At 40.8% G+C, this 26862-nt stretch overlaps 2 protein-coding genes and 1 long non-coding RNA gene across 7 annotated transcripts in view; 1 reads left to right on the top strand and 2 right to left on the bottom strand.

The window, feature by feature from the left end:
* Positions 1-269: 269 nt before the first annotated feature.
* On the bottom strand, positions 270-16366 carry PDK1 (pyruvate dehydrogenase kinase 1). The gene is made up of 11 exons (XM_075430948.1): positions 16153-16366; positions 11576-11717; positions 10021-10092; positions 9215-9399; positions 8830-8919; positions 8452-8529; positions 6323-6399; positions 5530-5628; positions 4492-4602; positions 3231-3344; positions 270-3106 (listed from the first exon to the last, which is right to left on the bottom strand). The coding sequence occupies exons 1-11, from the start codon at positions 16268-16270 to the stop codon at positions 2966-2968; spliced, it is 1227 nt and encodes a 408-aa protein (XP_075287063.1). The 5' UTR covers positions 16271-16366; the 3' UTR covers positions 270-2965.
* On the top strand, positions 16275-24379 carry LOC142362425 (uncharacterized). Its single transcript, XR_012765073.1, has 3 exons — positions 16275-16589; positions 23002-23058; positions 24290-24379. It is a non-coding gene; the product is annotated as an uncharacterized LOC142362425 (long non-coding RNA).
* Positions 22235-26862, bottom strand: part of ITGA6 (integrin subunit alpha 6) — a 44232-nt gene continuing 39604 nt past the window's right edge. For 2 of the 5 annotated variants that reach the window (XM_075430940.1, XM_075430943.1), the window contains 2 exons: positions 25943-26072; positions 24253-24341 (listed from right to left, as the gene is read on the bottom strand). In XM_075430940.1, coding sequence (XP_075287055.1) covers positions 25965-26072 — 108 coding nt within the window. In that variant the 3' untranslated portion in view covers positions 24253-24341; positions 25943-25964. Of the gene's footprint in view, positions 24342-25824; positions 25914-25942; positions 26073-26862 lie in introns of those variants that run through there. The other 3 variants (XM_075430939.1, XM_075430942.1, XM_075430941.1) reach the window with 2 other exon arrangements.

Genomic DNA, 26862 nt, shown 5'->3' with positions numbered 1-26862 from the left:
TTAAGCCTACTGAACTGAATGTTGCGCCCTGTGAAGAGTCTGTTTGTTTCTCAGGAAGGAGACCACTGGAAATAATGGTTTCAAAGGTTTGCCTGTGTGCAGAGCTGCTGTGGTTAAACAGGGGCCATAGCAGGGATGATAAACTCACCTGACACCGGAGCATAAGAACATTGATTATCACAGACCACAGCATCTGTCAGATGCTAAGCAAAAAGTCTGGCCTCACAGAACTAGCTTAGTACCAAGCCACAAAATCACCCAACTGAAAGTTTAATTTTTAAAATAGTTTTAATGAATAAATGTAGTGATTCTTTCAAAAAATTAACACAGATCAAGATTAATTTTACAGTGCAAGACTGATCTTATTTCCATACAAAACTATTAATCTCAGCATTTTGATAGCTGAGCTAGTATACCAATTTTCTACAGTGATTCACTTCAACTTAACCAGTGTTCTAGCAATTACTTCAGTACAGTAATGAAAATATTGAACACAAATTATTTTCAGAACTTCTATTTAAATCAAAAATAATCAAAGATCAAACCAAAATATTACTACATTTGTATTTTTCACCACAAACATTTGGGGTGGTGGGTGAGGAGATAGATAGCTACAAATATAATTACACAGCAAGTTGTTCTAATAATTGGAATTCAATCAGTAGCTAGCTGAGAGCATGAAAGGTTTTATTTCAATAATACGATATGAAATACATTTAATAGACTTTTTAGAAAAACTGTTAGCTTTTCTTCAGAAACATCTCTTGTATTTTTCAGGTATTACTAAAATCAGTTCAATTAAATTAGCTGAACATTTAAAACTTAGCGTAAAAGATAGACTGGTTCAGATTCAGAGTAGAGTTTTTAAAATCCTTTGCTGTAACTTAAAATAGTTTCCATTTACAGCTGTAACCTGACATACCCAAGCCTGAGATCTTACTAGGACCAGAACATTGATACTGCGTTTTGGCACTACCGACAGAAATATAAGCAAATGCAAGACAGCCTATCTTTACACAAGTACAGTTAGTTTAGCAAAAGCAATAGCTGCGAGGATTCCCTCTAACTTTCATACAGCCCCCATTTTACAATATATGGAATTTCTCATGTACATCCTCTTGCAGCGTTGAGAACAGCTATAGAGTGTCCTCCCCTGTAGCCATGCAGACTGAAAGGCATGCCAGTCACCACCTCACATCCTTGTAAAGAAGAAAAACAGGGACCTCTCAAAGTGCCCACAAGCTTGAGTGGAGCAGGTAACTGTACTGTTCTGGTGCCAATAAAGCTAGAATAATCCTCCCTCAGTGTGTCAGTTTAACTGTGTATATAGCCCATTCTGTAAATCCCTCCTGCTAAAGTGACTTACATTAGCTTCACCAGGGTATAAAATAATTTTATTGTTCTGCAGAACTAGGCTAGGGAGGTAGCAGGTGATAATCTTTAAACTGGCTCAGCTACACCTAGACTTAGCATGGCTTCAATTTCTAATGTACCAGCTATTCCCTTCACATGTGCCATCTCACCTTCTGCTCTGTGCAGAGCTAGGAAACTAGTAAAATTTAGGCTTACTCTTTCTGAGAGGGATTATGCATGTCTGCTGCAAACAAGAGTCACAGAATGACATGCAATGAATTAACCGAGAAAAGGATCAGTTCTCAGTGTCTTTAACTGCGTCACTCCAAAATGTTCAGGAATGACAGGGATCAAGGTACAACATAGACGTGTATGATTGAAAAAGCTGGCACAACAGGCATTAAAAGAAGTTTAATCCTTTATTAGAAGAAGGATTTTGTACCTGAAATGTAATACTCATTCCTATCCTTATCTTCCCTGGTATGTTTTGACAGTTTGCCTTTGACTGATAAACACATTCTGCCTATGTTATTTATGTTATAGCATGACTTGCGGTTACTATATAAACAAGGCCAGAAGCACATCACAAATACAAAGGTATTTTTAAAAACTGTTAATTCCACTTTTTCTTAAATACTCCTGAGAAGGTAGTTTCTATTGTCAAAGTAATAGAGATGCCCCATTAAGGGCAAAGTTTAAAAATCTATTTATTAAAACAGTTCCCATTTACAGCTGTAACCTGACATACCTAAGCCTGAGATCTTACTAGGGCTAGAACATTGATACTGCATTTTGGCGTTGCCTACAGACACTTAAGCAAATGCAAGACCGCGTATCTTTACTGTACACAAGCCAACACTATTTGCTAATTCACAATGATCGTGGCAAGGTAAGTTTTTCACGTGTATTAAATATTCACATTACAACCAAAGAAATATGACTGATACCACATACCTGAGATAGATACATTATACCAGTGGTAGCAGCTAAAACTGTTTTGTTTTGGTTTTAATCCCTAAGTCCCTAAGTGTGATTTCTACAACTCCAAAAAAACCTTGGTGGAGGCAACATTGCAAAATTGGGCTTCAGCATGCTTAAGATAAAAACAGAAAGTGCCATACAGGTGCAAAGGTACAGCAGTGGGCTCTTCAGTATTTCTTACATGAGTTTTTCATTAATCTGTAATATTGTATAATGGAAAAATGCTCTGGTGAGCTTTTTCATAAGTTTCTATTACAATAATTTTGCAATTATATTAATTAATACATTTCTCACCATATGTGATATAGATTGCATTGGTCCCTATAAAACCTGAAATTACTGCTCCCTTGACTTAGCTACTGAAAGTAGACATAAATAGAAAGTTGAACCAATTAAGTATGACCTTCTCACTTAAAATTTAGAAGTATGTAGTATGTACAGGTTTGGGGGGTTTCTTGGGTTTTGGTATTTGTTTTTTAATTAGAGAAAAGAGTAATTACATTAAACCTTCTGTTCCTCCACTTAAAATTACTTTCATATATCAAATGTGGCTCAGCATCTTGGTGTAAATCAGGTCTTTTAAATAACCTTTACAGACATACCTACTTCTTACGAACTGTCGAGAAAAAAGCTATGTACTGCGAAAAGTGGTCATGTCCTTTGGCTCACTGCTTGGCACGCACCAATCATCTGCTTCATGGTTTGCTTTATAGTGTTTCCAGGCTGCTTTGTTATATACAGGGAGTCTTTCAATTGATTCTGTTGATAAGGCCTGTAAGTAGAGAAAACTGTAGCTGACGATTCTTTTTAATCAAACTTATAGTAACAGAACAAGGAGTTCCACTAGCAGTTAAAAGTTGCTGATAAATTTAAAATGGTAATGTCTCACATCATACCTTTATGTAAATAACTGCATCTGTACCATAGCCTTCTAAGGAATACAGTTTCAGGTCTCCTTGGAAGTACTGTGCATACAGACGTGATATGGGTAAGCCATAACCAAATCCAGCCTGATCCAGGAGAAAGAGTAAATTTTCATTAATTGCATCAATCGGTACTGTTGTTTTATTTTAATACGTAAATAGACAAACTAAGCATGATGTTTGACAGTAAGAGGAGTTCAAATGTTAACTATTATGTACCCCAGAACTATTATACACCCCAGAAACAGGCATGGATGATTGTGATTATGACAACTGTTTTATTCCTTTGTCGGACAGGAATGCTAGATAACACTTCTTGTATTACAGTAGCTTTTTCAGGAAGAGATGACACCATTAGAGAAAATCATACTGAGTCTATCTTACACCTCACAGAGCTGCTAACCATAAGAACACTGAGTGCTTCAGTCAGATACATTTCACCAATATATATAAAAAAGGTCCAAGAAGCAATGTCTATGAATTTGTAGCTTATACTAAAATTCTATCAAGCCCTGTCTGCAGTAGCAAAACATAGCCCTGAAGTGTTAAATATATATTTTTTTATCTACTACATTTTAGAGGTAATCTCTCAATGAACATACCAACACTCCTCTGTAACGATCTAGTATTTAATGAGTTGCACAGTCATCTAGATGCAGAACACTATATACATTTTAAAAACACATTTTGAATGATGCAATGTGAGAGAATAAATTCAGGAAACATGTTCAGGTCTTCTTACTGAGAGCTAATGCTTTATTTCTTGTGCATCTATTAAGTTCACACGAGACCAAAGTAGATTCTTCATACGCCCTGTCCCACCTGCGTACCTTCATCCTTGCTGGGGTGTGGTAAACTGACTACATGGTACAAATGAAACGATGGACTTGATCCGAAATCATTGCTATAATTATTTTTCCTTTCATTCAGTGGCCACAGCAAGAATTCAGAGTCCTGTCCTTACTGCAGTAGATGCAGCATAGCTAAGTGGGCTGCCTGAGGTACCTGATCTTTATATTTGGTAGAGAAAAACAGAATCTTGAACAAGTTTAATTTTCAGGATTTTACACAATTTCCCAGTTATTTTCAGAAAAGTATTTGAATTAAGCTATAACATTCAAATGGTGATACTCATTGTATCTACAAAAATCAGTACTTCATAGTTTTGGCTAAATGGTTTCTTTTCTGACAATTCAACATATCCAAGATGACAATGTATAAAAGATTTGCATACCAAAGGTGTAGCTCGTGACGTTTCAACACGTGGACGTGGTGCTGTTGAATACATGTAGTTGAATAGTCTGTCAATTTTCCTCACAGCAACACCTCCACCACGATCACTCATCTGAAACAAGGAGGAACATGTAGCCTTATGCCCCTTAATACATTTTTACAAAAGACAGCTTCTTTCAAACAACAACCTAGAGAAAGTTCAGGCAGAATGTAATATAAAATCATCCCTATTAAATTAGGCGGTTTTCATCTCTCAGCTACAGCAATGACCAGAGAGAGACGAATTCTTCACTTTCATCCCTTATCCAATCCATTTAAATAAACTACTACCGTATGAAGCATTTATAATCTTTTGGAAGCAAGAAAACTGTAAATTGTGCACTGCTTTTGTCTTGTTCATAACTTTATTTTGTCTGAAGTCAGTATCTGTACCTACCTTTTAGCAAATGCCAGATTCTGTATATTTTTATCTTTATTCCTCAGGAATACTGCCAGTTAAATACAATCTGTTAAAACCTATTACTGAAGGACTAAGTCAGAAGAGTTGTTTTACTAGAGTTTAGTTTGACCTATGAAAAAGACAGTGCTTGCAGCTGGTCTTTGAAATCCAACGCGCATGTTGTACAGAAAAAGAAGAAATTGCTCTGCAAACTATACTCCGGAGAGGTTTGATCTGCATGGAATACACCATGTTTATCTCCCTTTTCTCAGTTGTTTCACACCTGTAGAGCATTGTCACATACAAAATGCTGATATAACAACTGTATAAACACACTACTTCATTTTTAGTCATGGTTGCTCATAAGCTATGCAAGACGTGAGTGTGACAAAAGCACAGAATTCTATTGCGGAGCCTTTAGTGTGACTGTGCAACCTCTTCATAGATTTCCTACTGATGCAGTATGTAAAATTCCATAATGGTCGTTACTTACATATTACATCATCACATACAATCTGTTGTTGGAACCAGATCACACTGCCTATGACAGGGGAAAAAAACTAATCAAAATAACCATCAAAATAATAAAAAAGTGGGTACCTTCACAGTTAAATCCTCATTTCCCAATGTGACGTGTACGTGAATTGGAGGATAAATGCATCGATCAGCATTATGTTCCATGGTGGCTCTCATTGCATTCTGCAATTTTCAAGTACAGCTTAAATCCTGTGCTTACCACTTTGTATATTATCTTAAAACATCAATTTAGGAGAGTTACTTTTATCACATATTTCCAAATCAGGACAAATGTATATGGTTTTAGAGTAGTTTTTTTTTTTTAATATTTCTGGTTTATTCAGTATCAGTATCTATATAGTTTATTGGAATACACAGACTTCAAATATTTAATTTTTTTAGAGCAAATGCCTGAGTATTTTAAGTAAAATTTTATTTGTAAAATTCTTTCTAATGCATAGTACATGCAATATGACACAACAATCAAGAAAAGTCTAGGACTGAACTGCTTGAGGACAGATCTATAGGACCTGTTATGCATTGTACCAGATTTGAAGATGTACCAAAAATTGTGTATCTTATTCTCACTTGCTTTATTAATTAATGTCTTTATACATTTTAAGTTTTTTTGACAAAGCTGTCTACTCAGAAGGCGTCAGATGTATTCAGTGGCTAAGCTTGTCCAAATCTGTTCAGTTTATATGCAGTTACTATTTGTCTAAATAGTACAATTCAGATATCTTCCTGCAGTCAAAGAGCAAGAGGTCTGCACTTGGAAAATCACATTGCTATCTAGAATTGGTTCAAAAAGTCAAACAAATACAATCTCACTCAACAAAGATGTATAAAAGAACTGTGTAATGCTAAGTACACAGACCTTGAAAAGTTCGAAAACCATGTGATAGAGATGTGATGGAACATACACCACTTGCATGGGCTGTCCTGGTGATTTACCTGGAGAAAAGAGAGTCTAAATCATTGAATAGCAAACTAAGTTACCTTTTATTCATTCCCGCGGTAATTCAAAATGGGTATTTGTATTGTTAAGAGAATTTACAAGAGAAGGAAAATTTTAACAGAAATCTTACAAAAAGTTGTATGTTAATCTAAAGTCATACTCAAGATTTTCAAGTGTGCTTGCAGCATTAGAAATTAATCTTAAAATCCCCTGTGGCATCACTGGTTAGGGCATATAATAGTTGCTTTTGAATACCTGAGGCGGTTATGAAGATAAGAGTCAGGCTCCTCAGGTGGTGGGAGAACAAGAAACAGTGTAAAATGAAATAACAGAGGTTCAGACTGGATATAGAGAAAAACTTTTTCACCATGACACTTCAGCATTGAAACAGGTTGCCCAGAGATGTTATGTAGTCATCATCCTTGGAGGATCTGCAAGATCAAACTGCTTAAAGCCCTGAGCAACCTGGCCTGACCTTGTAGTTGTCCCTGCTTTGAGCAGGAGGCAGGCTAGAAACCTCCTGAGGTCCCTCCCAACCTGAAGTATCTTACGATCCTACGATGCACCAAATATTAACTACAGCACAGCCTATTCTTGGATTCACTTAGAAATTGGCTGATTCCTAACAAGAAACCTTAATAAAAATTACATAGACTATTCTGTCTTCAAACATTTTTTAAAGAATAAATTTTAGAAAATTTATCATGGGAACATGTTCATTATATCAAAAATTAAGGCATTTGCTTAATGGAATTAAGGAAATTAAGGAAAATGCTCAGAAAATTCTCCTGAGACTCAACGTTCTTTCAGTTCAACAAATTAATAATTTCTCACCGGACTGTGTTAGTAACCAGTGCTTTATGAACATAAATGTTGAAGACTACTGTGACAAAAGACCTAGAACAAATTATGTACCCAGCAAAAATAAAGGGGGGGGGGAATCACACTTTGGAATACGTCAGGTTCCCGTCCTCAAGTTGTCGGCTTCCCTCCCTGCCTCCACACCCAGATTCCATGCCTAAGGTTTAAATTATGGTCTCCACTCTCAGTTGTGGGCAAGGAATGTGCATTTGGCCTGGATCAGGTTTAACTCACCTTCACAATTCGTTGAGCAAAAGGTCACTCCTTTTATAAAAACTGAACTATTTGTTCTGACTTCTAGAGCACATAGACCATTAAATGACCCCTCAGTGCAGAGAATTAGCTAGCATGACCGATGGTTTCCTCCAAATGTTTTTAGTATCATGCTCCAAAAATGGAGAGAGGTAAACTCTTTAACCTAGATACAGAATGATACATTTTGTACAATAGGAAGAAGAGATCTGGAATGCGTAGTCAAGGCCACCCTGTCTTTGTCTTTAGCTTCATAGGCCAAGTTACCGTGACTGCGCTTTGGCTTCCAGAATTATTTGCAGAAGCAATTTTGATTGCTTGTTTTTGTAGGTCTGTCTGAACTTGGCATTTAGCATCTTGAAAAGTACTCTAGTGAGTAGTGTCAGAAAGGCTCTTTAGCATTCAGCAGGACTGTGAGGACAACAGCTGACCTCCAGGATCACAGCAACACAGTTGTAAACTGTTTTTTCAAGTCACAGCCAATGGGTTCAAATACATTTTACCATGACTTGAGTGTACTATATCTAATTACAACTACAAGAACACGACAGCCGAATAAGCAAGAGAAATTAGAATGGAATGTTTACCATAAATCTTAAAAGTGTCACAAGAAATGCATAAAGGGTGAGATGCAATAGACAGCGTAGGGTGAAGACATACAAGAAATCTTATGGAGGGAAGGAGGCTGCTAAAATCTGTTACATCAACAGCTGTAGTGTCAAAAACTTTTCTACTGATTTCAGTTTTCTAATTAAAGGGAGGAACAGGGAAAGCCTCTGCCAGATTAAAAACAAATAAACCCAAACTATCTATGACAGTAGACACAGAGAACACATTAGCTATATGCAAAGTGGAAGGAGAACATTTCACCACCAGCTACTTTAGAAGAAGCCATCACTGTGTTCAAGAGAATGCCTCGTCCCATACTGACTTACCATTCAGCTCTTCAAGGATGAGTTCTGGAGAGCTCATGTAATATAAATCACAAAGTCTCTTAGCACTTTCATAGCCATCTATAATAAAAACACAGAAAGTTACCTTTTCCCCTCCACTTTTTTTTTCTTCTCCTTTGTAGTTTTCCAAAAAGACAAACAAAAATTGAAAACGCTGTGCACTGTCAGGGAGATTTTGTATTTTCCTCAGAAAAACTGGGTTATAGGAAAAAGCGTCAAAACTGTATTACACTGTAAATGAAACTTCTGCTCCAGGCAGGAAAGAACTAAACAGTACGTGAATATCAAGATGTGTATTGGCTCACAGTATAGACATTCATGTAAGTTTCCAGGATGCTTGTTCTTATCTGCTGAATTTACCTCTAATAACTTCAACAACATTGCAGCTAGGATCAATGCTTCCAATGTGTTTTGGATGAGCTGGATTAATTTTCCCACCAAACAGTAAAGCTGCCAAAAAAGAAAATATTATTTAATACTCAATATAATTTTATCATTTTAGTTTTGTCTTCAGTGTTGCTAAACAGAAATTTATAGGCAATCTATAATTCCAGTCTTCACCATACTTGAAAGACTACTACTAATACATATTTTAAGAATGTATTAAGAACGAGTTTATAAATAGCAAGGCGAATAGTGCGCTCCTCAGAAGCATTTAAGGACATATGAAACACTTGAAAATTAAAGGAAAATATACTGACATAGTGCAGGTATCATTTCCCCTCCTTTCAACAACGGCACTTACAGTGTTGATTAAGGAGCATTCTAATTGAAATGCGACTCATGTAGAAACGGTCTAAAAAATACTGCACGTTCTGTGAGGTCACTGGATCAATGCCAAAGCTTTCCTTGTACTCTATTACTCCTTGAGCCATCGTAGGAATTACATCATTGTGTCGATTACGGATCTTTATCACAGTATCTGTAAAACTAAAATTAATAAATTGTTAGTATTTCACTTTCAAGTTAATTTAATACTCTGGGAAACAGAGTATCTGCCTACAAAAATGAAGACCGTTAGGCACAGAAATATCACAGGTCTGCCTACTGCAATAACAAGACAGATCAGTCTTTACAACATATTCCATGTGACTAGCATCGAAACAATCAGTAATCAACCATTATTACTTATAAAACTATTATTTATTTATCTTGATTACTGCCAGGAAAAAAACTGTGCCAACCATTTTCGTGCAGAACATCCCACGCCTGTCAAACGGAAGTTACGGTCAGCCAACGATGAGCAAACCTACTCTACAGGTGAAAAGTTCCATACAGCAGTTCCAACATTACAAATAAGGAACTGGTACACATTTGGTGAAGTTTAACATGTTCATAGCTTCTTCGGTGTAACAAAAAAAAACCTGGCCAGAATGATATGACATAAAAGTGCTTTGTTTCATGTTTTAATGTACTCTCCTTTTAGGGACAGCGGGTGACGTTATTGCAATTCTTGTGTAAAGACTGGAGACAGCTGCAATTTTTCGTAAACTATCATTTTCTTGCCAGTCCTTCTACATAATATTAACATATGTGACAGCAACTCCTTACCTATGAACAGCACCTGAATCTTCAGAGCTTTTGTCTTTAAAGTCAAGGATCTCCTGAAGACTTTGGACATACCTTTAAACAAAAGAAACATGACAAAGACCAATTCTAGCATGCCTCCCCAGATCCCTCTGGTTAGCAATTTACGGTCTTCCAAGGTTGCTTGTTTCCAAATCATTGTATTTGATATATCCCACTGATCTAGTCCCTGTGAATTTTGTTGGATCCTTTTGAATCTATTCATGATGTTTTCTTCCAAAATTTTGAGAGCAATGAATTCCACAATTTAATTAGAATGCATAGAAGATCTTCCTTGTGCTTTAAACCCAGTAGGCGATCACTTATTTAAAGTCCCAGCAAGTTCCTGTTATTAGAAAATCTTCCCAGCTTGTTTATGATTTAAGTAGTTCTGCCATCTCTTTCCTTACATGTGTATTTTCCAAGCTGAAGAATTCCATTTGTTTTCTCCTCACGTAGGAATTGTTCCAACCCTCTGGTTATCCCTCTTGGTCTTTTCTGCTCAGGATGGACTAAAACTGCATGCAATTCAGAGGAATAATGGGCTAACACAGTGGTACAATTATATTCCTCCCTATTTGACTTAGTTCCTAACACTATTTGCTGCCTTGCCTATCAACTGACATATTCAGAAAAATATCCCCAGTAGCATCAAAATTTCTTTTTCCATTCTAAGCAAGCAAGAATACAGGGAGAAGAGGTTCCTCTCTGCGCTCTGCTTTGTATTTGTCCAAGTGGAATTCATTTCCCATTTGATCAATGCCATTTAGTATCATGAGAATTTAAGCATTTGTGTTTCATTAAGAGCCTTCATCTTCACTGATAGCTCTTTTTATATTCAGCCATCTAATTAATCCCACTTATTCAGTGGCAGATTTTCTGTTCTCTTAATTTTAAAAGCCTTTCTAGATAGCCATGTGCCTTTAGCAGTTGCCAAGCAATCTCTTTGCTTTACTTTCATCTTCTAAAGGTTTACGCTTCTGTGTATGTTCCTTACTTGAAAGCAAATTTTACTTTTCAAAGGATGTCTTTTTTTATTTTAATAGCCTCGTATTCTTTCTCTTGTTTCATACATTTTGGCTTTGGGAGCTTCCTACTTCTCTTTCTTCATATTTTCTACACCTTTACTCTCAATCTGCAATAACCTGTCTCTTAAATGGTTTCTACTATCTCTTGCAAGTATTTTCTGCATTAGCCTGCTTCTGTTGGTTTCTTCAACTAGCTTTATCATTTTAGGTAAGTCCCCTATTAAACACTGTTCTGGTGGATTTTTGTTTTTACTGAATTCTCATACATGACTACCTGCAACACTTCATGATTTTTAATCCCTTTGTGAGTTCTCCCATTGCTCCTGAAGGTTTTTTCCCAAGTCTGTAAATTTAGTTTCCGATTTTGTCACATTGGGATATTTACTCAGTCTAAATAAGTGATGTTCATGTAACAGGCACATGAAATGTTCTTTCTATAGAAGAGAATTACTTCCTCCAACTTGTGTATAAGCAGAACGTCACCCTTAAAGGTACGAGAACGCTGTTCTTACCAGCTCTGCACCAGCTGAACAGAAGGTGTTCTTAGGAGGTTGTCTGGAAGCAGGTTTATTTCCTTCATTATGTTTGCCAATCTCACAGGCAACTCTTGTCGCAGAAACATAAATGAAGTCTTTTCACAAGCATTTTCAGATCCTAAGACCAAAACAAATGTATGAGAACACTAGAATATAGTCAGTACTTACGCTAGACAACTACGCAAACTCTTACTTTCTTGCATAAGAGATCTGTGGTTTGTTTTTAAAGTTGACTGGGCCAGTCTAGTAAGCGAATGTTTCTTTAATGGCAGCAGCCCATTTATATTTAAAAATGTAAACTCCTACTGAAACCTACCAGCCCTGCTGCAGTAGCAACAATCTTCAATACATAAAAAGCAACTAGTGCAATAGTTGCAGACCCATACTACTCAACTTTAAGTATCACTTCTATCCATGTAAATTGTTCATTTTATTTGCAGCAGACATTGACTGTAGCTAGCACTGATCAAACAGTGTGTCATTCTGAGCACGTCAGAGAGGCAATGAAACTAGCAAAATAAACTATTTATGAGAAGGATGCTTAAGAAAGTATCATGGTCCCATACACCCTGCCTGGTCACAGATCTTTCTGAATTACTGTAACTCGTATGGGAACAATTTCAGAACACGAATTTTGTAGTATTATCTCATTTTCAGCTAGATCTGTTGTAGTTTAAATTCACTGTCTTATAGGAACAGAAGACAGATGAATGAATTCACATGAATACTGAGAGAGAAATGAAAGTAGGACAGCTATTATGCTTAGTCATTATGATAGCAGTTCTCCCATAAATTTACTTTTTAAATTTTTTACATTTTTAAAAGCTAGAACCTAAATTACTGCACCTGTTGATAACTCATCCATCCTTTTATAAAGACAGATGTCATCTGTGTGGGTGGCAACTAAATGTGGTTAGTAAGATCAAGACCTAAATTTACTCCCACACCACTTGTTTTACTAAGCGAGAGAGGAGGGCGCGGAGTGGGGAAGAGGCTAAGAAATGCCGTACTTTACTCTCAGCCAGACTTCTTTCTAGACTTCAGGAGTCTCATGTAAACAGCATCTGACCTTACTAACCTGTTCATCTGCTGCAGTGAAGTGCACACTGCGGGCTTGGTGTTTCACAACAGGTAACTCCTAAAAATTAACTCTAGTATTTCTGCTCACTTTACTCCTTCCATTTGGCAAAGGAGAGTTGGGGAAGAAGATTAAAGGAAGGGACATGGAAAAAGAGGAAGCTGGGAGTGTCTTAAACAGGAAAAATCTTCACCAAAAGGAAATGCAGTAGTTCAGTTTATGCATCCAGACTCAGGTCATAAATGACACTGATGAGAGAATGTCAGTTAATTTAATAAAAAAGTTCATAGCTTACAAAAAATTCCTCCCAGTGACACTTACCAGTATTGTGCGTTGTTTACAAACGACCTCTGCCCAGAAACCTTTCATTCTTCTCCCTAGTCAGATTGCATTTCAGGCATGACTGTTACTGGCCTTTCCCTTTTCTCGGGTAAAATTCCATGAACAAGTCAGACTGAAGGTGTTAGAATGTAAAGATAATCTTCAAATGCCTCACATACTCAGCAAATGACATTCCACAAATTAGTTTTGTATCTGGAGGCCGTTATCTTTGCAATCCTGGGTCAAACATGGAAGACAGCCTAGGGTAAGCAAGACTTCAGTGAACAAGCAGGTGACTTTGTTTCCCTGTGCAGCTGTGGTCTATCCAGGCAAAGAACAGATAGGACTCCTACAGAAAATACTGTGCACTTATAACCTGAATCACAGAATCACAGAATAGTAGGGGTTGGAAGGGACCTCTGTGGGTCATCTAGTCCAACCCCCCCGCCGAAGCAGGGTCACCTACAGCAGGCTGCACAGGACCTTGTCCAGGCGGGTCTTGAATATCTCCAGAGAAGGAGACTCCACAACCTCCCTGGGCAGCCTGTTCCAGTGCTCCGTCACCCTCAGAGAGAAGAAGTTCCTCCTCATGTTCAGACGGAACTTCCTGTGCCTCAGTTTGTGCCCATTACCCCTTGTCCTGTCACTGGGCACCACTGAAAAGAGCTTGGCCCCATCCTCCTGACACCCACCCTTCAGATATTTATAAGCATTTATTAGGTCCCCTTGCAGCCTTCTCTTCTTCAGGCTGAACAAGCCCAGTTCCCTCAACCTCTCCTCGTAGTGGAGATGCTCCAGTCCCCTCACCATCCTTGTAGCCCTCCGCTGGACTCTCTCCAGTAGCTCTTCATCCTTCTTGAACTGGGGAGCCCAGAACTGGACACAGTACTCCAGATGAGGCCTCACCAGGGCAGTGTAGAGGGGAAGGAGAACCTCCCTTGTCCTGCTGGCCACACTCTTCTTGATGCACCCCAGGATCCCATTGGCCTTCTTGGCAGCCAGGGCACACTGCTGGCTCATAGTTAACCTGTCGTCCACCAGGACACCCAGGTCCCTCTCCGCAGAGCTGCTCTCCAGCAGGTCCACCCCAAGCCTGTACTGGTGCATGAGGTTGTTCCTCCCCAGGTGCAGGACCCTGCACTTGCCCTTGTTGAACCTCATCAGGTTCCTCTCTGCCCAGCTCTCCAGCCTATCCAGGTCACGCTGAATGGCAGCACAGCCTTCTGGTGTATCTACCACACCTCCCAGTTTGGTGTCATCAGCAAACTTGCTGAGGGTACATTCTAACTCTTCATCCAGGTCGTTGATGAAGAAGTTAAACAAGACTGGGCCCAGTACTGACCCCTGAGGGACACCACTTGTCACCAGCCTCCAACTAGACTCAGCGCCGCTGATGACAACCCTCTGAGTTCTGCCATTCAGCCAGTTCTCTATCCACTTCACCGACCACTCATCCAGCCCACACTTCCTCAGCTTCCCCAGGAGGATATCATGGGAGACTGTGTCGAAAGCCTTGCTGAAGTCAAGGTAGATAACATCCACAGCTCTCCCTTCGTCTACCCAGTCAGTCATGTCATCGTAGAAAGCTATCAGATTGGTCAGGCATGATTTCCCCTTGGTGAATCCATGCTGACTACTCCTGATAACCTTCTTTTCTTCCACTTGCTTCATGATGGCCTCCAGGATAAGCTGCTCCATCACCTTTCCCGGGATGGAGGTGAGGCTGACCGGCCTGTAGTTCCCTGGGTCCTCCTTCTTGCCCTTTTTGAAGATGAGACATGACTGATGTGTATGATCCAGACCTAAATCTGCTTATGGAGTATTTCACTTGCTAGATTGAAACCTGGAGGAACTACAAGCAGACTTTTTTCTTTTTTTTCCCGTTAGCATTACCAGATTTCATGATTTTGTCTTTGACCACTCTCGCTCTAGTGGAAGCAGCCAAAAAAATCCCCAATGAAAACACCATCAGATTATAATGCCCACAAAATCTTACAGATGAATACTGTCTCAGTGTTACATTCTGCTCTTTTTTTGCATCTGCTATTAGTTTTTACTATCTGTTATTAAATCCTTAAGTAAAAGGGGGGGGCAAGGGCAAGGTTTCAAGATTATCTTCACCTTATGTTCAGGTACTAACAGCAAAAACGTAGCCTAACTTTTGACAAGAGGAAATCCTGTGCCTTGAAAATAAACTCCAATTTTAAGGTAAGCATTATTTTATTGGTATTTTAGCGGTAAAATAATACAGGTCAAAGCAAACTCTGAATTGCAAGATTCTTTGCTTAAAAGTATAGTAGCAACAATATATGGTGGGGTTCCTGTACAAATCTGGAGTTTTAAACATTGGATACATTTTATGGCAATGTATGAGATGTTGAGTAAATGTATGATGTGACAGCGGATAGTTAAGAGAAACTTCTCTTTGTAAGTCTTCCTACTTACACAAAGTCTGGGGATTAGTTCTCAGTTATGTTTTACTTACAAAAACGTAAAAAGCAGTACAATTGTTAACTAGTTAAATGGTTACATACAACATTTATATAAACATTTATGCACACGACGTTGCCTGGGGTACGGAAACGGAACGTTTCATAGCATGGCTGCATCCCCAGGCTTTGAAAAGGCTCCCGGGCGTCATTCGCAGGACCCTTCCCTGCGCAGCCCCTGCTCTGAAGCGCAACCGAGCAACCACTGGGCTCCCCGTCGTCTCCAAGCAGCCGGCCAAACCCGGGGGCACCACGCTGTGACCGCTGGGGTTTTAGCGCGGCGCCTGAGGCCGAGTATCCCGACAGCGACCGACCCCTCGCCGAGGCGAGACGCCCGGCCCTCAGCACCGCCCGGGCCCCGCTCCCGGCCCCGCTCCCGTCCCTCACGCACCGCCCGGCCCTCACGCGGCCTGCAGGCGGGCGAGGCGCGTGGCCAGCTGCTTTTCTGACGCCAAAAGCTGGAGTTTTCAGCTGAATTCCAGCCTCGCCACAGTTCCGGCCTCCGGGGAAGGAGCCAGCCGGGCTGGCGTCCCCCGGCGGGAAGCGGAGCCGCCTCCTGCCAAGGCGCACAGCGTTACCCAGCCACAAACAACAGCGGGGGGGCAGCCCGTGGCCGTGCCGGAGCCGGCCCGCGCCACTCCTCACCGCCAGCGGCGGGCACTCACCAAAGTCCAAGAACTGCTTCATGGAGAGCGGCGAGGGGGAGAAGCGCGAGTAGAAGTCCACCTGCTGCGGGATGCTGCCCGGGGAGGCGCCGCGCAGCAGGACGCGCAGCAGCCTCATGGCGCGGCTCTCGGCCCGGCCCGGCCCGGCGCGGCGCGGCTCAGCCCGGCCCGGCCGCCATTTCCCGCCACGCCAGCTCCCCCGGCCCCTGCCCAGACCGCGGCCTCCTCCGCCGCGCGGCCGGGAGGAGGTGCCCGAAGGGGCGGGTGTCGCCTCCCGGCCCAGCCCCACGCGGCGACGACGGGGCGGAGGTAGGGGGCGGGTCCGCGGGAGCAGCCCGGCCCACGCACGCAGGGTCGCAGCCGTTGCGGTGGCCCCTCTGCTGCCCCGGCTGCCCGCCGGGAGGGGACGGTGCCTGGCGGAGCGCAGCCTCGGGCAGGTACGGTGGCGTTACTGCGGGGGCGGGGGCCGCCGCCCTCCGGCGAAAGGCTGCGGGGCGGGAAGCCGTGAGGAGACCGGGGGCCGGGACCGCGGGGGCCCTGGGCGGGCGTGCTGCCGTGGGGAGGCGGGAAGGGGCGCACCCGCCGGTGCCGGCACCCGGGAGGCTGGCCCCTTCGGGACACGGCGCTGCCGCTTCCCCTCGCCCCGGTCCGGCGGGGACTCGGCTCCCGGCGTCGGGTGCCGGCGGGGCTGTAACAGGGAGGCAGCAGCACCCACGGAAGCACCGGCGTTACTCGCACCGCTGCCGGCCGGCCTGAGGGCAGGGCCTTGCCTGAGGGCTTCAGGCCGTGATCGGCCTCCCCTGAGGGGTTTGGTCCGTCCTTCAGCAGCGGTGCGGGTGTACGTGTCTCTGTGTGCGTGTCTGTCTGTCTGTGTGCCTGTCTGTGTGTCTGTCTGTCTTCTTCCTAGCGCACCCTACGTCTGCTCGGCTGCGGACGGTCTGGGAAGGGGCACTACGGCCTCTTCCAGCCCTTTGCGCCCTGCACCGGGTTACAGTGTCCAGATGAGAAGAACGAGGGAAGGGGTAACTTCTGTTTCAGTTACCAGGAAAGAGAAACGGACAAACAGACACCACAGAGGCAAAAATACAGGGTTCTGTCTTTGCAGGCATGCTCCCGAGCAGTCAGGAATGAACACAATATGTGTCTGTATTGGTTACGAAGGTCTTGGACCATATGCCATGCTAAATCGCTTTACCAGCTGTTACGATACTAATGCAACATGTGAGGTACCAGTGGTATTGAATAGTTTCTCATCCTACTCAAGTAGGCATGGCTAGAACATTAACAAAAAAGGCAGTTAACAGTGATTATAAGCATTTCTGATAAACTTACTGCAGTGTAGATATTGAATGCTGTAATTCAAAGCTGTATACAATACAGTACAATAGTGGATCTGCCCCTGTATCATTTGCATCTTTTATTGTGGATACTTGTATTTGCCCCACAAATTTATCTTACGAATGACTCTTAAGTATTGCTTGGTTTCCGTTAAACATGCCTTGTACCTGTAACTTGTCCCTGACCTGATGGCAGGGATGGATATCCAGTGGCCTCCCCTAGAGTAGGAATCAGTCTGCTATTTCTATCACATTATTCTGTTCAGTGCTTTGCTGCAATGCTTGGAGCCTCTGTTACAGAGATGAAGCTATCGTAATGAATTAAGGAGTTGCTTTTTTCTGTTGCATTGAAATACAGAAAGCATTGATGCAGTCTGCCTGCAGAGGCAATTTTCTGAGCAGGAACCACACCAATAATATGTAAGAATGAAGCAGTAGTTCAGGATTAGACTGCTTCATCTGGTTTATAATCAGATTGTACCTCCATCTTGCGCCAAAAGTGAATGGTTGATTCTGTTCGGGCCAGGGAGTGGTGGCTAATAGGGCAAACTAGCAGCTTGTCTGTCTTTGCAGATCTTCTACAAATACAGGTTACTGACAGGTTTTGCTTCAGCGCTGCTTGTAGGCCACCCGCACAAGCACCAAACAGTAGCTCATGCTACTCAAGTTTGTAATAGTTTGGGAGTCCTACTTACAAATTGCTGTGCTTAAAACCATTTTATAAAGGCCTCTCAGTTGTGAGCCAGGACTAGTTTAAAGCAGTAAGTTGGATATTTGTAAGTTGTTGCAATTTCTTATGGTGGCTCTGGATTGGCTTCATCTTTTATGTCTGTGTGTAACTGCCTTGATGCCTGATGCTTCAAGTTACGGCATGCCTTGAAATCTGGCCTACTGCCTAAAGTTATCTTTGGACATCAGTCCCCAGCCAGAAGCTGTGGCAAAGGCTGTCAGAGGCTAAATAAATCATTGCGCTTCATAAGCTGGAGCCCATTCTCAATTATGTAAACAGTGAGCACTTCTCTCAGGGAAAATCATGCAGGGATGAGCAGTCACAGAAGTAACTGTGGATGAAGAATTGTGGGTGATTCTTTAAATGCTGTGTTCAGAGCAGAACAAATCCTCTCTGTTTACCTAAAGGTGTTTTCTTGGTCTTGTTTGAACGACTGATCAGACACTGATCCATGTAAACATGTTCTGTTAAAATATTGGAGAATATTTTTCTTTCTCTCTCCCCCTCCCCCTTTTTAAACCCGTTTCTCTTATTGATGATCTTCTGGGGGCTTACTCTCAACTGATCCAGGGTGACACTATCTGGAGTTCTGATGTGCCAATTTCTGTAAATTCTTATGCAAACCAAAAAGAAGTGTATTATATTTGTAATTTGGCATTTTTCTACTCATATTGCTGGTTACTGGTGTTCCTGAAATTAATACATCTGGATGCACAATTTAAACAGGACAGAACACATCAGACTTCAAGATAATTGAAAACATAGCATTTAGTTTAACCTAAGGAATTACATTTTAATTTTTGCTTTCAATTTAAAATTTAACATTGCATTTAAGGTTGAATAAGATAATTGGAAGCATAGTATTCTTGCAGGGTATTCCATAGAAAGAGTTCTTGATTTCTTAAGGTCATACTATAAATAACCCCTTACTGGAAGTCACCGTTCTTGGTTGCTGCATGTACTAGTGTGCCTTTTTTTTTCCTCTTTCATTTTCTACCTTTCCTCCAAAATAGCTGCATCATAGATTAAGAAAAATACTGAAGTTGCCAGATATGGCTATCCCTAGAATATCTCTTTCTTTTCTTTCAATGGTTTATATGCTTTGCCCTGATGCCCGCAGAGTCATCTGATCCATCTGTCCGTGCCTCTTTTCAGCTTGTGTACTTACTCTGCACAAAGGTGTACCGTTCTTAGGGGTTTTTTTTACCAGTAAGTTCAGGTGCTTTTTCTATGCTAGAAAGTTTTCTTAGGGTTACATTGGTTTGATGTGGCTTTGGTCTCTTTCTTGCAGGAGTAGAAATAAGAAGCTATAAAAATGACAGCAAAGTTGGTCAAAAATATGGAGGGCTTTCTGTATGAGTTATTGAATTGTAGCAGTTTCAAGAATGTGCAGATGGGCTTATTTATTTTTTCCCAGTGTATAATGAGACTTTGGAGTTTGTGAATTTTTGCCATGTACAACTTTGTGCCTCAAGATCAGAAGACAGTTGGAGAAATTTTATAATTGATTATCATGAATGGCTTATCATGGGTGGCTTTTTCTTCCATGGGGAAAAAAATATACTGCATAGCTACTGAAGCTGAGCACTGTTTGTGGGAACAGGAACAGGAAAGTATCACCATCGTGGTGCTTAACTATGGGCCATTGTCAAAGGCGAGATGCTGATTCAGTTGGCTCTGTGGTCTAGTCCAGGACAGCTATTTTTTTTGTTGTTCCTCCTTGCTAAGCCGGGATCAATCATCACAGCTGTCCGTAAGCTGGCTGGCAATGCTACGCTTCTCAGCTCTGTGACGTTAACTGTTGGTCCCCTCCACTTCCAGAAACCAAGCAATATCCTGTGAACATTTCTTTGAATCAATCTAGCATTATTTCATACACGCCTGGCAAAAGTATTTGACTTTTCTGTTCCTTCCTCCTCTGTCCCCTGAAGACACTGAGATGAGAGGTGGGAGAAATAAACAGCACTGTATGTCGATGGGGGGGGGGGGGGGGGGGGTGTTGTTCAGCAATGGTTAGGTAAGCAGCAGCAAGGACATCTCTCCTTGTTGAAAACTCAGTTCTCTGTCTTCGAAGTATTTGAGGCAGGTATGGCCTGAAAAAGGCGCTCTTTGCAAACAACCATTTTGCAGAGCTAGAAAATGAAGGAGGAGACAGGTCTGTCTTCAAGTATGGAAGACACAAACTGCAGGTCCCCCACCCCATACAGTGACTCTGTTGCACCCCGGCTGGGTTTTAAGGCTGATTTCTGTGGCGGTCTCTCAGGGTAGGGAGTTGCTGATTTTCTCATGAGGATCATGGTTAGGACTCCAGCAAGGCTTATGAGGTTATAAAAGGTATATGGTATGAATTATGAATCCATGGCGTAGGAAGACAAATGGACATTTAAAGATGTCCGAGGACTGGGGTAAAAAAACCAAAGGAAGTGCTTACACGGCCACCACAGGGAAATACACCGCTGGCGTTCTCTGCGTTGTCTGGCCAGCCACAGCATGTCCGTGTGCCTCCTCTGGCTCGGAGCACTGGCTGCTGTTGCCCGTTTGTTTCATCACAGTTTGTTCCCCTGGGTTTTGCAAACCAACTGCTGACACGCTCACCTACTCTGTGTGGCGAGAAGTTATTGTTTCAGTTGTTTGTACGTAAGCGGCTTCCTACTGCTGTGTAGTCCGTTTCATGCAGTAAAGACACTGCTGCCGTGATGGTCAGCATTGTAACATGGGTGCTCAGAACGGGGGTTGGCGTTTTAGTGCCACTTTCAAAAGCTTTCCTTCACTTTATGTGCCAATTCCCAACACTGTGCCCAAGAGCCCTGTTCCATCTCTTCTGCCACAGAGAACTCCTGCACAGGTGGTTACTGAAACTATGCTGTGATGGTCCCTTATACTGAAAGCTTCTCTCGTGATACATCTCCTGTGCTGTTACAGTTAAACATATGTGAGGTATTGCAGTCTACCAGCATTCTATTTATGTACCTTAGGCTATAAAGAGTGTGTGTCTGTTTTATATATATACACATACTACACACACACTCTATAGCAAATATAGTACATTAGGTTTTATATATGCACATATATACTATATGCATACACTATTATGTATAGTACTGTACATACAGTATATAGTACATGTAGTACCATATATGTATAGTATATATGAAACCTAATATACTACATTTGTACTGTACTTCCAATGATCAGCTACTGTTCCCCCAGTCCATATTTTGTCTTGTCGTGGACAAACGTTTGTGGGTATAGTTATGTAAATGAGAATAATTGTTTCAAAAAGGTTGAGTCCATTATCTTTGACATGCTCTGAAAGATCTAGCAGCATCTTCTGGTTCTGGTCCTAGACGTTTCTTGGCTGCAACAACAAACACTGGTCTGGCATGTATCCAGCTAACCCTTATCTTCAGGCTTAGCTGCATCAAAAGGTCTTTCCTTTCAGCGAAGGCGAGCAAAGCAGCCTGTGAGGGTGTGAACATCTTAAAAATGGAAATAAACCACAGGATTTCTCTGTTGGTTCCCCACACACACACACACACCCCACCGCATCTTTTTAGCATTTCTGGGGGGTTTTGTGGGGTTGAGCAGCTACACCCTGCAATCATGTAATTGACTGTCAGTACCAAACTTCCACTGCTAAATACAGATGGGTAGGTGACATCCTTGACTAATTTGGGGGGACACCTCCATCTCTCGCTAGTTACAGAGGAGGGTAGCTCTGCCCCACGGGAGCTGCAGTTGGTCCCTTGCCCAAGCCTGCTCTGCCAGGCTCCGTGCCTAATGCACAGCAGTGCTGGAGAAGGCGGCCAGCAGCAACAGCCAGCCTGCAAGCACGAGATTCTGCATTACTGCCTTGGCTGCCCCTCTCTGTGGGGGAGTGACAGCAACACAGAGAGACAGCAACACGGAGAACCAGGCAATTTGTTAAAGCTTGCAGCTTTCAGCTTACTCTTCCAGTGAACTCAGCTATGGCTACCTCGGTTAATCATAATAAATCACTATTACGAAAACAATGTTTAATTAAAAAAAAAATTTATTTCACACTTCTATACAAATATCCACAGGTAATTTCCAATCACAGAATGATGTAGCCTTGCTAGCTGGTATTAAAAAAAAGTCTGAGATAAAAGCATACCAGTGACATGACTTATTTTTCAAGAACTTTCAGTTTAACACTGCTAAGACATTCATGTTCTTAGGCGAGGGCCACAATCTGCTTTTAAATCCAAGGCTATTTGTCAAGCTTCTTAGCCCCTGATTAGCCTGGCTTCTGATGTTGCTGAACATTTCAGCAAATAAGCTAGAGTTTTAAAAGCTCAAAAACTGGGTAAATCGCTAAATACATGTGTAAGTGTTCATAAAATCAGGGTCACAACATACTGAGATTATTTAGTGGAAGAAGAGTCTATTAAATTACTGCACTTTCTATAATTACAAATTTTTAGGTGACCACACCTTCCAAGAAGGTATGTTCAAAGTTAGTAGTAAAAATAAGACACTTGACAACTGCCTTCCTAGCAGGTTTTTACCCTAAGAGGGGAAAAAGTACCAAGAGGTTTTTGCATAGTCCAAATTACTAGCAATTAACGTGCATACTTTTTGAGCAGAATTTTGTTTCACATGGGATAAACAATTGTGAACTAAATCTTTATTCTTAAATAGTACCAATGCTTTAGAACATGGGTAAAAAAGTAAACTCTTAAAATAGTTTTATCAGTTATGTTAGAATAACTAGATTACCAATAATCACAACATCGTGGTTCTACTTTTTTCAACATTCAGGTATTCAAGACGATTCAGTAGTCTCAACGTGGATCAGCTCAGATCCTCATAGTTAAGGTAAGTTAGGCATTTATAGCCTCCTTCAAGTGCTACAGAACAGTTGCAGTAGTCAATGCCTTTTGCCAAACAGGAAGTCCTTGTGAAGCTGGAAAACTGTTTCCAGAGAACCTCTTCACTTTCTTGCAGTAAGTATAGAACTGTATCTAAAAACCCTACTTGGGCTTGGTGTCCAAATTGTTAAATAGTCTGAAGTAATATACAAACCATGTTACAAGACCTGATAAATCCTATTACATAAAGTTAGAAGTATCAGGGAAAAAAAAGCCCCCATACACATCATTGGAATAAATATTTACATTTTTAGAAAGCATTGGCACCTTCAGTGACTTATTTAAAATGCAGTGAAAGCATCAGGTCTCGTAATCTGAAGTTCAAAAACACAGTGAATTTGAAAGTTCAGTTAAGTCTTTGGCCTAACAGTTAGTCAAAGACAATGATTTATAACAAAAATAAATACAAAAATGACTAAAATATATATATATACAAAAAGTACATCTAATATTCAAGCCTCTCTTTTAAAAAAAACCTGTGTATATTTGTTGTGAGCAAGAATCACACAATCTGATCTTAAAAAAAAAAATATTGAGCAACATGACCTATTGCACATGTAATTTAAGATGATGCTTTTTGTTAAGCCCTAACTACTGCAGCAGGCAAAGTTTATAACTAAAGTAGATTTGCAGGTCTTCAGATTATACTTGAACAAAGTGTGTTAAGGCCACTGTGTGTTTATAACGGACTGTGCAGTGAGGGAAGGATGGAGAACCTGTGTTGACCTTAACCACGCATTCCCTGCATACCTAGGAAGAAGGTTAGGATCACAGCAAAAGGTCTGCTGTAGTGGTTTTGCGTGTTTTGCAGAAAAGACCCCAGGTCAATACAGTATCTTCTAACCTGTGAGTCAAGATTTGAAGGAGGAAAGAGGCAGTCTGGAAATCAAATAATGCAAATAAAGTCTGTTGAAGCAATTTTAACTGTGCAAACAAAAGCCTCAGTATAAGTAGTAATATCTACAATCAAATGGTGAATGTCCATAGTGTTCATAGGTCTAACTCCATCCGTATTCCATTAATGAAAACCTTAACCTCTATCTGAACTTTGTGGATTAAAAGAGTTTTTTCCTAAGAATAACTTTCATTTTCATTCCATTTTGTGAACCACTGTTTTGTCTCAAGGTCTTTGCATTTCTCATCTTTGATCTGTCGCTCTTCTTTTCGAATTCTTACAGCATGATATCGGGGGACACTGTCTTCGTACCTAGAACGCTGGAAGAACCCACACTGGGACAGTGAAGAAAAACAGTTTAGGTTTAAGTTGCTGCCAAAGTACTACAGTTATAGAGGCAGTAAATTCTTCCTTTGCACAGATACACAGGTGAGGAAATTGAAAACAAAAGTATGTAGGCCAAAATTGTAGCGTATGTAGCCGTAAAAATGTGAGCCAGCAGGTCTACATTTGTTGTTCCAGCAGCCCTCCACTAACTTGCTAAGTTTGTTTTAAGAGTATGTTAAGTCTTCTTATAAAGCTATTCATTCATACAATGAGAGAACGCTGCACAAAGAAGTAGATACAGTTCAGGAAAGCTTGCTTCTCTGTGTACTTCAGTACTTTCCTGTACGGTGACGTGATTTACTTCTAAAAACCTACAGCAAGATTTCCAGAGCTTTCAAGAAAAGTTACACTAGGGCCTTGTTCCTCCAAGCACCATCTCAACTACAGTCACCTGAATTAACTGCACATATGCAGTATTAAACGTGAGCCTTGCTTAGTTTGCCATAGGGTAAAAAACAGACATAGCTTGAAAGGTTTGTAATGTGCCATGACGCAAGTCTCCCTGGATGAAATCTAGTGCAGCTTATTTGTGCCCTGCAGTTTTTTATTAAAAGCCACTGTAAAAAACTGATTTTAAATATTGAGGAATGGACTGAAATTAATTTTCAAAACCAAATGGAGTTATGGCCACAGTTACAAAGTTACAAAGATGATGACTGGTAGACACTCAACTTTACATGCTTATGGGTCACTGATGTCAACATTAAGAGACATCGTGCCATCCAGCTGTCGTTATATACTGCTAGGGGAAAAAAAAGATTAAAATGGCAAGGTTTTGTTCATAGCATTAGGGCTGGTGGGGTTTTTTTGAACAATATTAGAACTTACATGGAACTGCTGAATTAAAAAAAATTAAATTGAGGCATAATCTTTAGCCATCTCTTAGTTAAGATTTCATTAAACTCTGTTTTGACATATTTTAGTTAAGAATTCCTCCCCATCACTTCATCCCAAGCATCACTTATTAATATAGTGTACATGCATGTAATATCTTCAGTTGAATAAAGGTTGCTAGAAGCATAAATCATCATGCATCTAGTAGCTTCAGCAGAGGAAAGTGCGTTCCTAGGAAAGCATACCTTAGTATTGAAGGACATCAGATGCTTCCACAGCATTTAAATTCTCATTATAAAAACCCCGTCAATTATAAGCAACATCTATCTTTTAGCATGCACTAAAAGTTAGTAAAACAAGTTTATCTATCACGTAGTCTTAGCTGTAAATCTTAACTCCGCGGTGTTTATTACCATCTCTCAAGCTTAAAAACTTCCTTGTACTGTTACAACATAAATAAAACAAAAGACTAAAAACCATTGCAACAGATCAACGTGTTTTCTAAAGAAATAAACAAGAAGCTTTTTACACCAAGGTAAACACCTGTTTTTGTTCACGTGCACCAAAAGATGAAAATCTATCAACAGAATGAGCAAGCAAGTATGATAGTTGAAATCCAAAAGTTAATAGAACGTATGCAGTAAAAGCTTCATAGTTAGCCACCGCAACCATAGCATGTGCCACAGCTAAAAATTAAAAAGAAATCATCAATTACCAATTACAGAAGTAGATCAATACTATGCATCAGAAGTAAGCCTCTCTTTATCAGATGGCTGAGCATGGATCTCAGCCTTGTGATATGTGGCATCGTAATGATCTTTCTTATTTCTCTTGAAGAAACCACACTACAAGGAAGCAAGGTATTTAGTCAATTTTTGTGGACTGGAAGAAGTCAAACCAATTAAAACTGACTTAAATTAACTCTCTGAACTATCTTCCTATGATCCCTTCATAGGTGTGAGTGTACCCCCCTCAAGAAAAGAAAAACACACACACACAAAACCTGAGGTAAAGAATATTATTTTAGAAGCATTTTGATAAATTTGTAATGCATCTGTGGTTGGGGTTTTTTTGTGGGTTTTTTGTTTTTTTTTTTAAAAAAGCTACTATAAAGTATGTCCATAGCAACTAAAGCTGACTGTGAAGAGCAGAAAGAAGTCTACACAGAAACCTGTTTGTGGACTAGTGCACAGGACAGACAAAAACACAGGGTAGAACAACGAGTACTGCTTTGACCTGTACAGCACAAGCATTTGTCTTAAACCAGTCATAACTGTCTTTGAACTACCACATTTGTCCTTCATAAGATGGCACAGTGTTTGTCATCCAAAGAAGCATTTTATGCTGTGTGTGAAAAATGTGTTTATTTTCATGTGCAGTGAAACACTCGTAGTTACAGCCTAACAGGCTACCCAAAGTATTAATTCATCAGGAAGATTTGCAGCAGGGCCTGGGCATTTATTACAAAATAAGGAAGTCAGAACTATCCCGTGAGAAGTAACCTGCAGCAAAGAGCAGCTCCACAGCAAAGCTACTTGCTGCCGTTTCCCCAGAAGAAAGTGACAGATGGGATGTTCTTCTTCACCTCTTCTTTCCTAATAACCTGCTGTTATCACATAACAGCAAGTACTAACT

Source organism: Opisthocomus hoazin, chromosome 9 (assembly GCF_030867145.1).
Source record: "Opisthocomus hoazin isolate bOpiHoa1 chromosome 9, bOpiHoa1.hap1, whole genome shotgun sequence".
Lineage (NCBI taxonomy): Eukaryota > Metazoa > Chordata > Aves > Opisthocomiformes > Opisthocomidae > Opisthocomus > Opisthocomus hoazin.
This window is presented reverse-complemented; position numbering and strand designations above follow the sequence as displayed.

Excerpts from the sequence above, each read along its gene's own strand:
- PDK1 (XM_075430948.1), bottom strand. The coding sequence starts at position 16,270 with ATGAGGCTGCTGCGCGTCCTGCTGCGCGGCGCCTCCCCGGGCAGCATC. Across the intron at positions 11,718-16,152 it reads GAAGCAGTTCTTGGACTTTG|GATCTGAAAATGCTTGTGAA; the intron begins GTGAGTGCCCGC and ends TTTTGGTCTTAG. Across the intron at positions 4,603-5,529 it reads ATGAGGATTTAACTGTGAAG|ATGAGTGATCGTGGTGGAGG; the intron begins GTACCCACTTTT and ends TCCTTGTTTCAG.